At 42.4% G+C, this 15,559-nt stretch overlaps 1 protein-coding gene across 1 annotated transcript in view; it reads right to left on the bottom strand.

Annotated features, from left to right (window-relative positions):
- Positions 1–1,741: 1,741 nt before the first annotated feature.
- The window catches only part of cdc73 (cell division cycle 73, Paf1/RNA polymerase II complex component, homolog (S. cerevisiae)), a 40,101-nt gene continuing 26,283 nt past the window's right edge, over positions 1,742–15,559 (bottom strand). The window contains exons 11-17 of the mRNA XM_049598275.1: positions 14,759–14,816; positions 7,990–8,025; positions 7,754–7,841; positions 6,605–6,766; positions 5,202–5,302; positions 3,682–3,823; positions 1,742–2,603 (exon numbers count right to left, since the gene is read on the bottom strand). Of these exons, the coding sequence (XP_049454232.1) occupies positions 2,567–2,603; positions 3,682–3,823; positions 5,202–5,302; positions 6,605–6,766; positions 7,754–7,841; positions 7,990–8,025; positions 14,759–14,816 (624 nt within the window). The 3' untranslated portion in view covers positions 1,742–2,566. The remainder of the gene's footprint in view (positions 2,604–3,681; positions 3,824–5,201; positions 5,303–6,604; positions 6,767–7,753; positions 7,842–7,989; positions 8,026–14,758; positions 14,817–15,559) is intronic.

The raw sequence follows: 15,559 nt of genomic DNA, 5'->3' as shown, positions 1-15,559 counted from the left end.
TGACAGCGCATCAGAGAGTTACAGCACTTCAGGATTTTGACACCTGGCATTCGGACACACCACCATTTTATCCTGTTAAAATAATACTCACAATTTGGATTCATTTTTATGAAAAACCCTTCTGATTCTTTCCATCCGAGGACCCTTACGCACTAAAGTAATATGAATGACTTACAGGGTAATCAAGGAATGGACACATAGTTTGAGGTAGCCAACAACCTGGTTTTCAATGTCCGAAAAACTTCTATGAAGACAATGAACTACTTGGGGAACAGACCAGGCCTCTAATTGAGACAGGCCTTTATTTGTCCAAATGTGTAGCCACACTGGGCTGGTAAAAGGGACTAGGCCTTTAATTTAGACAAGGCTTTTAAATTGACCTATGGCTAAGTCCCACCTTCAAACGCGATGAGCCAATCAAAGTACGTATAGTCATTCCCATAAACTCGGACATTCTCTGCCTGGACGTTCATTGAAATGCATTACAGAAAGTCAGTTTTTTTTTTTTTTTTGGTTTTATGAACTTTTTTGGAGATTTGAAGTTTAGAAATGGTCAAATGGTGTGCATGGGGTACATGCAACTCTGACACAAGGTATCCTGAGAGGCTGGGCGATGAGGTGTAATTTTTACACTTTAAACCACATCTCAAACGAGAAAAGTGTCTCCTATGGATAAAGTTGTGGGGTAACGTTAGACCACAACATCAACTCAACGTGAATAAGATTAACAATGATGTCTACATTTGTTTCAAGGTAAGTCAACATCGTGTTGAGGCAACATATTTTCACTTTGCTGCAAATAAATATAAAGTTATCTTTCACATCTCTAGCTAATGTTAGCTAAAGTTAGCCTAACGTTAGCTCCTAGCTGCGTTGTTCATCATGTCACCTTGTTTGCTGGGAGTTCATTAGCCTATTTTGTTCTAGTTTTGTACTTTGGTGATCGTACATCATTGTTAGCTGTTGTCCAAAGGGCTCTAGTTAAGCTAACGTTAACTTCTGGAGCTTAGCTTCATTAACTTATCTGTAATGGCAGAGATAACAAAGGTTGGCAAACGTTATGCTGAATGATTCAGTGTAAATACTGTAGCACCAAACTAATGGAGAGACACTCTTGGTAAAGATGGTAAAAAGGTCATTATGCTTTTCTCATATTCTGAGCCAAAAACCTTAACTTCAGTGGCACTTTAACTTGTTGTCTTTGATGGCGACGGCGATGAGATGCGGTTCACAAGCGTACACTGTGACTTGAAATTTGGTTTGTAATTTAAGCTTTTCATCGACCTTCTCAACAATGAAATGAGGAACATATCCCTCCAATGTGTAGTTTAGGCCCTTTTGGTTACTTCTCAATGACATCTGATCGTTATGTCTCCAAAAATCATCAATTGCCTCCTGCGAAATGCCGTGTACTGTGACACCTGCCATAGTGCCAGTCACTGAAAGTTGATAGTTTGTCCAAGTGAGTGGAGGGGGGCGTGGCTTAGCCATAGGTCAGTTGAAGTTTTTAGTGGTGCTAATTCCAAAGCAAATGTGTAAGTAATGAAATTAATAAAAAGCTACTGACCTTGCCCCGTTGGTAATCCAGCCTCGTTTCCTGTTTCCTAAAGAGGAGACTCCTCTTTGTTGGTTGTCTTTAAATGTATTCATTCTTTTACAATCAAATGAAACCCATATGAAGCTACATTGAAATGATTAATAAAGTGAACACTAATCATCTACAATAGGCAAAACACAGATATTCATTTCTCTGAGGCTTTATTGTCTATTTTCATGTGACGACTTAAAGCAATACTTTCCATCATTTCTCTCCTCTAGCACAACACCAACAAAGGAACAGAAAACTTAAACAGGGTCATTGCATGACCGAGAGATGTGCTGATCCATCAGAAACTGAGCTAGGGACCTGACTGCTTGGCTGAGATCATCTGGCTGTTGCAGAGCAGAGTAGTATTAACATATCACTTACCTGCATCCTCCTCTCTGCTCAAAGAGCTTTGGATCCGATAGGTTTTATCATATACTGTATGTACATTCAGACCACAAACACCCAAAAGAAAAGTAAAAGTGTAAAGGAAGTCTCTTTCCCCAAACTCAGTGGCCGTTTTGTTTCTACCGAGAGTCATTTTCACGTTTCTCTCAGTCTAAACAGTTCTTAGTTCACAATATTTCCCTCTTAACCATTGACAAAAATGAAAACCTCTGACCTCGTCCTGTTGCTTAATATCTCGTTTAAACTGTTTCCACAGTATGTTGCCTTTTTTTGTTTGTTTTTATACAAAACGTATTTTGGTATTTTTGTTGAACTACATGAAAACATTAGAAAACAATTACAACAAAAACACACACACAAAAAAAATCCCCCAAATCTCCTCTCCAGTGTCCAGAGTAACATATCCAGCGCATTGCATCAGGAGGAAGTGTCAGAGGAAGTTCACTGGATAACGCGTTAAAATGGGGGATCAAGTTGGAAGATGGCAGCTCGGATGAGAGGGGATACCTCTGCGAGAGGAGGGCCGAAGAATTCATTTGTAGGATTTTCGGAGATGGACGCTGTGATCTGGGCTCAGAACCTGAGGTGAGATTTGTGTTTCACCATGTATCTGATAAACGAGAAAGAGAAGACAGGTGAGTCAGTGCAATGTCATCATTGTCAAGAATTAAACATAATTCTATTAAACAGCTGAATAAGTAACAGAAGCACAGGAGACAAACAATAGCTGGGTTAACATTAGGGATGCACCGATATGGATTTTTTCAGCCCGTACTGATAACTGATAATCACTTGCTTCTCGTGGCTGATAACTGCAACAATAACCAATAATTTCACATTTTCGTATTTTAAAAAGAAGTGTATGACTTGTAGTTTATGTGTGTCTGTACGGTGTAGATGCACGATGCACGAGTAGACTGGAGGTTTAAAACAGCACAGTGGGAAATTGGAGAGATGTCCGTTTACATACTGTTTACATTCATACTACACGGAGCAAATGCCTCATTTCAGCTGAAATTTAATTATAATTAGATGTTTTATTAACTTTACAAGGCTGCTATCAACTGTCATGCAGTCGCCAGCCACTCGGGGGTGCTACCGAGCCGTCAGACAGCAGTTCCCCCCCCCCCCCCGAGGTAATGCACGAGTAGACTGGAGGTTTAAAACAGCACAGTGGGAAATTGGAGAGATGTCCGTTTACATACTGTTTACATTCATACTACACGGAGCAAATGCCTCATTTCAGCTGAAATTTAAAATCTGACATGGTTGCTGGAAGATTGTGATTAAAGGCTTCAAAGGGCTTTTAATGCACACAATATTTTATGGTGACTTCCTTCCTAAGTGTCTTCCTCTGGATCTGTGAAAGACGTCCACACTGCAACATGTTTTGCCCTCCTGACACCATACTGCAGTTGTTGTTCTTCTCTGTGTTTATTGGCGGCTCACAAGCCAAATTTGAAGGCACATGTACTGCCACCCACTGTGTCGGGTGTGCACATGCTGCCCTTGTTAAGTCATTAAAGCAGTCTGGCTTCATATTATCGCCACTTATTATCTGCTATTATTTTAATTATCAGAATAATGCATGATTATAAAACTGTCCCATTATCGGCTGATAATTTATTGGCCCAATATATATCGTGCATCCCTAGTCAACATAAACATACGCAAGAATAAAGATGCACCTGTCGAGGGTTTCCCAAAAGCGCAGGAAGACGGGCCGGTCCAGGTGGCGCCTGTGGCGGCTCAGCTCCAGGACGGTAACATCCCACTTCTGCACGTTGGGGTCTGTCTTTGCCTCATCATACTTCAAATGAAAGGCTCGAACTGGTGAGGAAATGTGCATGCACACATTTATATAGATGAATCCAGGTTTAGGGTGGAACAAGCTGCTGTCAGTGCAGTGACACCTCAATTATTCATTTATTTATTTAACCCATATTTAACCAAGTAAGTCCTGTTGAATTCAACAATCTCTTTTACAAGGGAAACCTGGCCAAGACAGCAGCACACAAAAAAGTTACAGCCAAACAACCACACAATGAAAAACATAAAAAGGTACACAGTAACGTAGAAATATTAGGACACCTACACACAATGACAAGACCCAACCGACTCTTTCATCCTTTTACTTATGAACTTTAAAGTTGGGTAAAGAGACCAGTTCACGTCTTGAGATCTCAGACTGTAGCTACAGTCAGATCTCTGTTCAATCAAAGTACAAATGTACGAAAAAAATGTTGAAAAATTGCAATAAATCAGAAATGAAAACAATAGTATAATTTCCTCCTACTATTATTAGAACAGTCATATGTCTGCCTTTGAACAGTGCCCACACTAATTTGTTTGCTTATAGTTTGCTGGAGGATTTGTTTCATTTTATATGGGCATGCGCAGTAAATTTTAAGTGACACGTTAGCAAAATGGCTTGATCACGTGACTTCCTGTGTAAAGCCAAGACATCATCAGTCACACATCGCTAAAAGGGGATTTCAAAGGTCATTATACTTTTTATTTGACCTCAGTCAACCAAGGGGAAGCGGTATAATCTGATATTTTAGATCAGATTTTTGAAAAAAGCATCAAATCTTGCAGCGGTCTCCCTCGCACATCTTACCGGGGAAGCGACGCATCATTCTCAGGGAGCAGCCTGTCACTGCTTGTCTTTTTGCAAAGGTGCTACAGTGGCATTCTGTAATGATTTTTCAAAAATTGCTCAGAAACCTATATTTTGACTTTCCTTGTTGTGAATTAAGCCATGAAAATAGAGAAATTATCATTCCGGGAAAAAATAACCACCAGGTAAAAATGTGTGCTTTTTGCATTTTACAATGGGTTTCAGTGGGGCCATCAGGAGGACAGGTGCCAATGTTGTATACAGTGCATTTTAAGGTGTAGACAGGAGATCTTCCATGAGCATGATGTACCCTGGAAAAGAGACCTAGGAATTTTATAGCATGATCACAGCCAAAACGACAACCAAATGAAACTCTGGAGAGTCCATAAAACGGCCCATCAGGACCTGAGGGTTTTAAATTTACATCAATTCAAATATTCAGATTTGCAATTTGACCAGCATGCCAATGCCAACAATAGACAGACCAGTGTCTGCTGAGTCATTCTGTCAACATTACCAACCACTCTATGATGACTTGTTAAAGTATGGCCACATTTTCGAAAGAACTTTAAGGTCTGTGTCACTCACTTTTGGCGAAAATGTCAACAGGAGATCCATCAGGCAGCAGCCATGGCCAGCCTTTGAACTGCCAGGCAGGACCCTGCACGAACACAGCCACCACTCGGTCCCTGCAGGAGGACACATTCACTTGAGTTCGGTACCATTCTTATTTGAACCAAAACTGGCACCTGGAATTCAGTACCTGTACCCACAGGTACTCCTCCTCTGTACTTTGCTCTCTCTGTTACAACAGAAATGAAATTTAGCCACCAAGCTCTTTAACAGAAATGTTTAATGATGGTTTGTGTTGTTTGCTGGTGCACAGTAAATATGTTCTGTTCTTTCAACACTGGATTGTGTTGTTAATATGCTAACTGGCTAACTAGCATCAAGATGGTCTTCCAGTCTCCCCTTTTGAATGACGAATACAGACGACAGCCTTCTGCTGGTATAAAGGGGTATATCCTCTCACACAGGTGCATAACATACATGCTTGCTGGCCGTCAGTTTGGTGTGTTAATGTACAACTTTTTGGCCGAGACAAAGCGACGAGAGGCAACGCACCATGACGCTCTTATCTGCACTAGTTCTCCCACGTTGGTTTGATGTGTCTGGTGCTTAAAACTAATACATAAGAATACAAAGAGGCCATTATTATTTTGTACCAATTAGATTCTAACACAGATTCTAAAATATCCTTGAAAAACAAAGCTTGTGCATGAAACACAGGCTGCATGTATAATCCTGACTCATATTTGTCAAACACTAATGACTCAGTCCCACAGACGCTGGTGTCAAGAGCTGAGCCATCTGAAGAGTGGACTAATATGTGGCTGTTTCATGATGTCACTGAAGGACACAACCAGCTGTACAACTGTGACTTGTCGTTCCTAGAAAGACATTAAGTATTTTTCCTCAAACATTACAAGCTCATACGTGTAATGAGGGTCAAAGGACAAAGTGTGTTGTAAGCTTCACAGATTGTAAAGCCACCTGAGACAAATTTGTGTCATTGGGCTGTATAAATAAATTGACAAGTAAAAGAAGCAAGTTGAAGTTATGCCAACCCCAGATCCCTCGCTGGTTCAATCCATGTACAGTATTTAATTACATATGTGTATGTCTTTGTGTTTGAATGTGTCGGAAAAAGTCCACAAAGGTAGAAAACCATTTAGAGTGTGTGTGTGTGTGTGTGTGTGTGTGTGTGTGTGTGTGTGTGTGTGTGTGTCTCAAAACATTGCTGAATAGGCTACACCACCCAAAAGGACATCCCACTCATGGCCCAAAGCACAACAGAAAAGTACAGCCTGCAGTATGAATCGAGCAAGGGAATGGCCATCGTATACTTCCATCACAATGTTACCCCATAAGAAAGGACAAAAATGGATCTATGGTAGAAAGGGATGGTGCTTAAGAGGTTAAACGCTCACCAGTCTTGTGGAGCCAGTTTGAGCGGCTGATCGATGATACGGTACGGCACAGTGACACTCAGTGTTGTGCCCCCGGGCTGGATCTGGTCTTTGCGCCTCTGAAGCAGAACCTCATTATCACGCTGGATGCCCTGCTTCTTCTTCTCCTCTGACGTGACAAACCTGGTGCGGCACAGAAAACAAGACCAGGTCAAACCTAGTAAATGGCTGGACCGAGTATGAACAGCTAGAGAGCTTGTAGTTTGAGACAAAGACTTTTAGTTTGAAAGAGGAAGCGGTGGCATATACACAGTCACAGACTACTGTCATGACATTCCCTTGCAGCGTCAGTGCCCCAGTCATCCCTCTCCCCAGCAACACTTTTCAGCTCCTCCTGGGGGACCCCAAGGTGTTCCCAGGCCAGATGAGATATGTAATCCCTCCAGCATGTTCTGGGTCTGCCCCGGGGCCTCCTACCAGTGGGACGTGCATGAAACACCTCCAGCGGGAAGTGCCCAGTAGGCATCCTGATCAGATGCCCGAACCACCTCAACTGACCCCTTTCAATGTGAAGGAGCAGCGGCTCTACTCCGAGCTCCCTGAGGATGTCGGAGCTCCTTACCCTATCTCTAAGGCTGAGCCCAGACACCCCACGAAGGAAACTCATTTTGGCCGCTTATATCTGCAATCTCATTCTTTCGGTCACTACCCAGAGCTCATGACGATAGGTGAGGGCTGGGACGTAGATGGACCAGTACATTGAAAGTGTCGCCTTCCAACTCAGCTCCCTCTTCACCACGACGGTCCGGTGCAGTGCCCGCATCACTGCAGACACTGCACCAAACCGCAGATCCATCTCATGCTCCATTTAACCCTCATTCGTGAAGAAGAAGACCCCAAGATACTGCAGTAACTCTCCCAGCTAAAAGGGGGCAATCCACGGTTTTCCTGCAAAGGCCTCACATTTGGAGGTGCTGACTCTCATCCCAATCACTTCACACTCAGCTGGAAACCGTCGTGTCTTCTCTCAGACTTTTAGAAAGATAACTTTCAAAATACACATTCACGTGTTAATTTTAGTTTTGATTTCTCTTCTGGAAATGTATGGTTTCATGGTAATACCTTTCTCCCCTTAAATGTTCTAACTTATTCACAGGTATGTCCACGTACTTTAGATCCTGCAGGAGATCCTTGGCATTGAGCATTGTGATGAGTGAGGTGGTGGCGGCGGGGATGATGACGATGGGTGTCCGGGACCCTGTGAAGAAAGTCATGGAAAAAAGGTCTTAAAAACTGGTAGTGACGGATAGACAGTCAAATAAAAAGACAGTTATATGACAAGGAAAAAATTAGGTTGTATAAATGTGTTGCTTTATATAGTATCTAACTAAGTGAAAGCAGTGTACCTTTCTTCTGATTCGGTGGAGGTCTGGCTTGTGAAACTAGAGAAGAAAAAGACAAGAAAAATATTAAAAATGTTTGTATAAATGCAAACATAAAGATGGCATTACAGTAAAAAAGGCAAAAAGCTGTTTTACTGTTGCAGGTCTGTTACTCCCGATGATTATTTTTCCAGCAACAGCCATAATAAGTATCAGAGGTCGGGCTGAATGACTTCAGTAATTACGATACTGTACTACAAGGTGCAAATATTACATGCTTTAGCCGGAGGTTAAACTACATGATTCTGTGAAATTATTTACTGCAAACTCACTCACTTAAAAAGCTAAAATAAAATCAAAGAAAATCAAAAGAGCCTGAGGCTGCATGTAGACCGTTTAGTCTGCAGGAGATGCACACCTTTCTTTGAGCTGCCCTAAAGTATGAATGTCTTTGGAGCAGATGTGTCACAGTCAAACCATGACTGACAACAGACAGACTGACGCTGCTTTGTTTCGCCCCCATATATCCTGCCAAAGAAAGGAAGAAAAGGCTGCAGAGGAGCATCCTGGGCCGAAACAGACACATGATTCTTCCCTCCGAACAAAAGCCCCTTTCACAGAGGCAGTTTCATCTGGAAATCATGTGCATATTTTCTATGCTATGGTCATGTGTGGCAGAGGTCGCTAACACAGAAACTGCGACCCTGCGGTTTTATGCCCAAGGCTGAGTGAAGCTTCCTGTAATTTTCCTCTGTGGCTGAGTGAAAGAAGAAGCACTGCTAAGTCAAGGTCAGCAATATCAAGAGTATGAAATCTGGTGACAGACTACGACAATATTAAAGGATATTTTGGTCATCTCATGTACCTTACATTTACCATCCCACCTTGGGTAATGATACACGGACACAAGCTTTTCTGCTGACATTGGACGGGGGCACATACAGTACAGGCCAAAAGTTTGGACACACCTTCTCATTCAATGCGTTTTCTTTATTTTCATGACTATTTACATTGTAGATTCTCACTGAAGGCATCAAAACTATGAATGAACACATGTGGAGTTATGTACTTAACAAAAAAAGGTGAAATAACTGAAAACATGTTTTATATTCTAGTTTCTTCAAAATAGCCACCCTTTGCTCTGATTACTGCTTTGCACACTCTTGGCATTCTCTCCATGAGCTTCAAGAGGTAGTCACCTGAAATGGTTTTCCAACAGTCTTGAAGGAGTTCTCAGAGGTGTTTAGTACTTGTTGGCCCCTTTGCGTTCACTCTGCAGTCCAGCTCATCCCAAACCATCTCGATTGGGTTCAGGTCCGGTGACTGTGGAGGCCAGGTCATCTGCCGCAGCACTCCATCACTCTCCTTCTTGGTCAAATAGCCCTTACACAGCCTGGAGGTGTGTTTGGGGTCATTGTCCTGTTGAAAAATAAATGATCGTCCAACTAAACACAAACCGGATGGGATGGCATGTCGCTGCAGGATGCTGTGGTAGCCATGCTGGTTCAGTGTGCCTTCAATTTTGAATAAATCCCCAACAGTGTCACCAGCAAAACACCCCCACACCATCACACCTCCTCCTCCATGCTTCACAGTGGGAACCAGGCATGTGGAATCCATCCGTTCACCTTTGCGGCGTCTCCCAAAGACACGGCGGTTGGAACCAAAGATCTCAAATTTGGACTCATCAGACCAAAGCACAGATTTCCACTGGTCTAATGTCCATTCCTTGTGTTTCTTGGCCCAAACAAATCTCTTCTGCTTGTTGCCTCTCCTTAGCAGTGGTTTCCTAGCAGCTATTTGACCATGAAGGCCTGATTCGCGCAGTCTCCTCTTAACAGTTGTTCTAGAGATGGGTCTGCTGCTAGAACTCTGTGTGGCATTCATCTGGTCTCTGATCTGAGCTGCTGTTAACTTGCGATTTCTGAGGCTGGTGACTCGGATGAACTTATCCTCAGAAGCAGAGGTGACTCTTGGTCTTCCTTTCCTGGGTCGGTCCTCATGTGTGCCAGTTTCGTTGTAGCGCTTGATGGTTTTTGCGACTCCACTTGGGGACACATTTAAAATTTTTGCAATTTTCCGGACTGACTGACCTTCATTTCTTAAAGTAATGATGGCCACTCGTTTTTCTTTAGTTAGCTGATTGGTTCTTGCCATAATATGAATTTTAACAGTTGTCCAATAGGGCTGTCGGCTGTGTATTAACCTGACTTCTGCACAACACAACTGATGGTCCCAACCCCATTGATAAAGCAAGAAATTCCACTAATTAACCCTGATAAGGCACACCTGTGAAGTGGAAACCATTTCAGGTGACTACCTCTTGAAGCTCATGGAGAGAATGCCAAGAGTGTGCAAAGCAGTAATCAGAGCAAAGGGTGGCTATTTTGAAGAAACTAGAATATAAAACATGTTTTCAGTTATTTCACTTTTTTCTGTTAAGTACATAACTCCACATGTGTTCATTCATAGTTTTGATGCCTTCAGTGAGAATCTACGATGTAAATAGTCATGAAAATAAAGAAAACGCATTGAATGAGAAGGTGTGTCCAAACTTTTGGCCTGTACTGTATTAAACAGGAGACTAAGGCTCCTCCCCCTGGGAAATTTTAAGCATCGATCAATTCATTTCCTGCATTCTAGTGAAGTTTATGCACCTATCGACTGTGGAAATGTCTTTATTCATGTAAAGGAAAATACAAAATTCTGCTTTTATGGACTTGAAAAGCTCATTCGTGTTTCAGCAAGATTTCTGCCAATGTTCAAAACTTTCTGCACATTCAACAGACATCCTACATATCTGTGTTCTCTGAGATTTCAAGAATAAAGTCGTGACATTTTGAGAAAACAACTACCTGTCCCATAGTCTGCTGTTAATTCCGTTACTGCTCGAGTGTGTGCTGCTCTTTAACCAAGATGGAAACCGAAACAAAATAGACAACACCTCTGATCGGGCATAAAGTTTGCTTCACCACCTCTGATAATCTGAAGCTCACAGCTGCTTCCCTGAGCTTTTCAGTGAAGCCGCCACACTGCAGTCCAAACTTTTTACAAGCCAAATTACTTGCAGGCTGCAGCAGGCTGGACTGTCAGGAAATGCTAAAACATGCACACGTGACTCTAGGCCCTGGCCATCAGTTAGCACTAGGCCGTTGGTGAGCGTCTGCCGCCCTCCTCTGCGCTAGTTGGCCTTTTTCCCCCCATCGGCACAGTGAAGCTCTGACAAGTCACTCTATTTGGCAATTCAGCTTGAGCACGGGAAGAAAGATGAAAGTAATGCAACGTAAGAAATGTAAACAAAGAGCTAAAGTCAAAACCAAAACAAACTTGTTACATAGCTAAGATTATTTTTCTTTAGTCACTGAGCGCTTTAGCAGAAACACTTCCTGATGGTTTGTGTTACTGTTCACCAGTGTGCGATAGATATTTTGTTTTACAAAATTGGATTGTGTATTTAGTTCATTTGAGAAGGGACAGTGCAAATTAATGAATACACTTGGTATAAAAAATGTGATGTTAATATGCTAACTGGCTAACCAGCGTCAAGACGGTCTTCCAGTTTCCCTTTTTTAATAAGGATTACAGACGACCACTGTCGGCTGGTATGGAGGAGTATGTCCTTTTACACAGGTGCAGAACACACGCGCTTGTTGCTCGTTAGTTTGGTGTGTTAATGTTCAACTTATGGCTGAGACACAGCGACGAGAGGCGATGAAGCAGGGGCTTTCATTGCCACTAGTTCTCCGACATCAGTTTGGTGTGTCTGACTCTATTCTTTCAATATTACAACTTTTTTCTCATAAAAACTGAGGCTTTTCTTGTAGTAATATAACTTAATTCTTGAAGTCTTAAATTCTTATTTTTTCTAAACAGTGGCCCTAATATACTGTCGTAGTATACAGAGTAGAACTCCACCTTATTTTCCGGGAGATTTGCAGCTATATTAGAGCAGCTATTGCCGTGTTTACTCCTGTCCTTCCTCTTCAGCCGCCACCAGCTCTATCTGCACTGTCCGTCAGAGCGGAGTCTCAACATCACTTCTTCTTTCTTGTTATGTCTGACTCGTGTTCTAGCAATTCTTCAAAATTAAGTCCTGAGGGGGACATATTCACTAGTAATAAATATTGAGAGGGCGTGTCCACTGCCAACCTCAAAAACCTATGCCTAGGGGCGTCGGTGGCTTAGGCCACAAGGCTGTTGCCGCAGTGGCCCGGGTTCGACTCCAGCCTGTGGCCCTTGGCTGCATGTCAGTACCCCCCTCTCTCTCCCCCTTCATACTTAAGCTGTCCTATCTATAAAGGCAAAAATGCCCCAAAATATCTTTAAAACCTACACCTACACATGGACATTTTATAAACAGTAGCCACAGATCAAATGAAACCCCCTGGAGCTACCGTCTTTAGAGTGTGACTGATTGGCTGAGGGGTTAATGTGGTGTTTTCCCTTCTCTCTTTGTCCCTGTAGATGCTGGCTGGTCCAAATGATGGATACATGCAGACAGCTGCCTGATATTTACTGACAGCCAACGCTGGGAGGGAAACCTCCCCCAGACAGGACAGCCAGGAGTTGGTAATCAGGCCTGTGTCAGTCAGGGTCAAGGATACAGAGGACAATGACAGAAAGCCAGGGTGCTACAGGAGACTTTTTCTAATTTTCTGAACAAAATTTATTAAATTGAAATACGTTTTTTTGAAGGGTAACAGAACATTTAACATTTTTTTGACCCTTGAGAAATTTAGCAGAAAAAAGGAACTAACTGAATCTGCACATGGGAAGAAAAGCTGCTTTGTTGCAGTACATACTGTAGTTATTTTATCCAGCAGAAGGATTTTCCTGCTCTTTCAGAGTGACAACTATTCATGAATGTTAGCAGATGCAGAAGGGAGCAGATGTTGCATGACATTTAGCACACTGAAACCACTTGTGTGTGTCAGTAAAAGTTACTCAGTCGCAAAACACTGTTTCCCTTTTCAATTAAGAGCATTAAGACTAATCGAGTCAACACAGCTAGATTTCTGGAGGAGAAACCCAATTACACGGCAATGCATTTAGCCAGATTTCATAGAGTTCCCGACCACATTTCATTATATTTAAACTTAGCAAGAGAGCTGAACTATAATCAAATTACTTTGAATCTGCATTATGAGTAAAATGTCAACATCATCAAAGCTGTGTTATTACAAAAAGATGACTTTTACTCAAAAAGTAATGGGTGAAAGTTGGCAACATCAGCTGCCAGGGGTCGTGACAGTCCTGTGAACTGTGGTAGGCGTGCATAAAACTCTGACATCATGACCCGAAATGTCTCCTGACTCCAGGTGGCCAGCTGGCTCAGGTCATCTCGTAGTGAGTTTAACAGTTGCCTCTACCTGAAGGGCAGACTGAAGAAGGACTCTGCACACTGACCGGCCCTCTCAGCTTGTGCTTGTTAACAATTATCATCTCTGGTGGTTCTGGTGTGTTATTATTCTTGCTCAAGTGTCATGCAAATTATGTCCTAAAAAATGGGATGTGTCAATCAAGCGAACAGATTTCATTTTTGGTCAAATCGTGCAGACCTCCTCAAGGGTAGGGCTGCTCCTTGAAAGTCGCAGATTCGAATCTCTCAGTCAGAGACTCCTCAGTTGACTGAGATTGCTTCTGGGACTGGGTTAAAATAATTGAGTCATTCGATTCAAATCGATCTGCATTTGAATGACCTGTAATTGATTCATAAAACCAGATATCGATCTTTAAAAATATAGGTTTTTCCCCCCCACAGATGTGTGACGCTAAGTTATTAACGACTGTAGTATTGAGAAGCTGAGAAGCTCCAACGTCACTGGCTCTTTCTATGTTTTGGTGTCAGCAGCCTCTCCTCCTGCTGTCTGTGCGTCGGGGCTGCTGATGCCGCAGATGAGACAGAGCGGTAAAGATAGAGATACAGGTTGACCACAGATACGCTTGTTTCTGTAAGTGCAATAAATCCTTTACAAGGAAAAAGCCAATACTTACTCAATACAGCTGTTGAGCAACATGTAATCATTCAATCTGCTCTGTCTTCAGTCTCTCGTCCAGCGCCACTAATATTATATTATAAACAAGTCAGTGTGCTGTGCAGTGTACTTCTAGGGACTTCTTGGTCCCCAGATTTTGCTGCAGAGTGAGCGCTCCGTACTTTCACGCTACTCTTTGGTCCAGGCTGCTGAGGATGGATGTGATGGAGCAGTAGAGGAGGAGAAACTTTCCAACATAGGGCTCCAAGACAGTATTATGTCCTCTCTTCTGCTTGTTTTACAGCTCACAGTTACTTAATATGATACAGTCTTTGACTTGTGTTTGATACCTAGTGTCGGCATATATGTTGTTGCACATTTCCCATCAGCCGTTAGCTTATTTACCAGATTACATGAATGCCGCTTTAACACTGAACGTCCTGCTGAGCCCAATCAACTTAAAAACTTTATATGTAAAAAAAAAAAAAGTGAAAAAAAAAAAAAAAAAGTTGAATATTTGGATTAACCAGCCGAATCTGATTCGACTGACATAATTCTGTGTTGGGTACAGCCCAAGGTGGGGCGCTAAAGTCTCTCACCATGCACCTTTTCTTTTTTCTGACAAAGACATCAACCAGTTTTCTGTTCTATAATTAAAAAAGTTCCCAAAAATTATTCTCACTTCCCCCTCTGATACAGACCAACATGTGGACTTCAGGGGCAGTTATGAAAACAAATGAGCAGTATGTAGCCTTTAAAAAACAAACAAAAAAAAAAAACACTGTAAGTAGACATATGCATTAAAGTACACCACCAACCTGGACGAGGGACAGGCTGCAATGCTGGGGTCTGGGCCTTCCGAGCAGATGCTCCTTCCTGGAAAACACGACAGCACCCAAATGTCATAATCAAAAACATACTATCCCTTTGACCAAGTAAACACTGCAGAAACAAAAACGTTGCTAGTTGTGTTGGTGTGCATGTAAAGGCCTGACCCACTGAATGGTGATGATTGATTCAGACGGCTCAGACACACTCACTGACTTAGAGACATATTTGAGAGTTTAAGTCATAAAAACAGTCTGAGAGGAAAATGTAGATTAAGAAAAAATGTGGGAAAAGTTCCGTTTAAAAATGGTGACCCAAACAGTTTTTTTTGTTGAGCACTGCTCACTGTCAACTCCCGCCAGGTCACTGTTGATTCCCTGTAGGGAAGTAAGTGTGTGTATGCGTGTGCATGTATGTATGTGTGTGTGTGTGTGTGTGTGTGTGTGTGGTAGGTGGAGAGGCCGGGGCCACGTTAGGGGTCACAGTCTAGCAGTAATCCATCATCGTGTGACATGTTTGCAGGCTGGAGCTAACGCTAATGGCGGAGCTACAGAAACATACAGACATTGTGGAGTTTGTGAAAACCTCACAGAGCGGCGTGAAGCCAATAAATTGCTTGTGTTGTCCGATCAACAGTCTAAAACCTGAAGATACTCAATTTACAATAACACAAAGTGCCAGATAATAAACATTAATGGCGTACTCCTTGGCTGAGTTGTAATGTTGGTTAGCTCAGTGGTGCTAGGTGAGCTAGCAGTAGGTGGACGCTTCCCTCTGCACGGTGATACAGA

This window comes from Epinephelus fuscoguttatus, linkage group LG15 (assembly GCF_011397635.1).
Source record: "Epinephelus fuscoguttatus linkage group LG15, E.fuscoguttatus.final_Chr_v1".
Classification (NCBI taxonomy): Eukaryota; Metazoa; Chordata; class Actinopteri; order Perciformes; family Serranidae; genus Epinephelus; species Epinephelus fuscoguttatus.
This window is presented reverse-complemented; position numbering and strand designations above follow the sequence as displayed.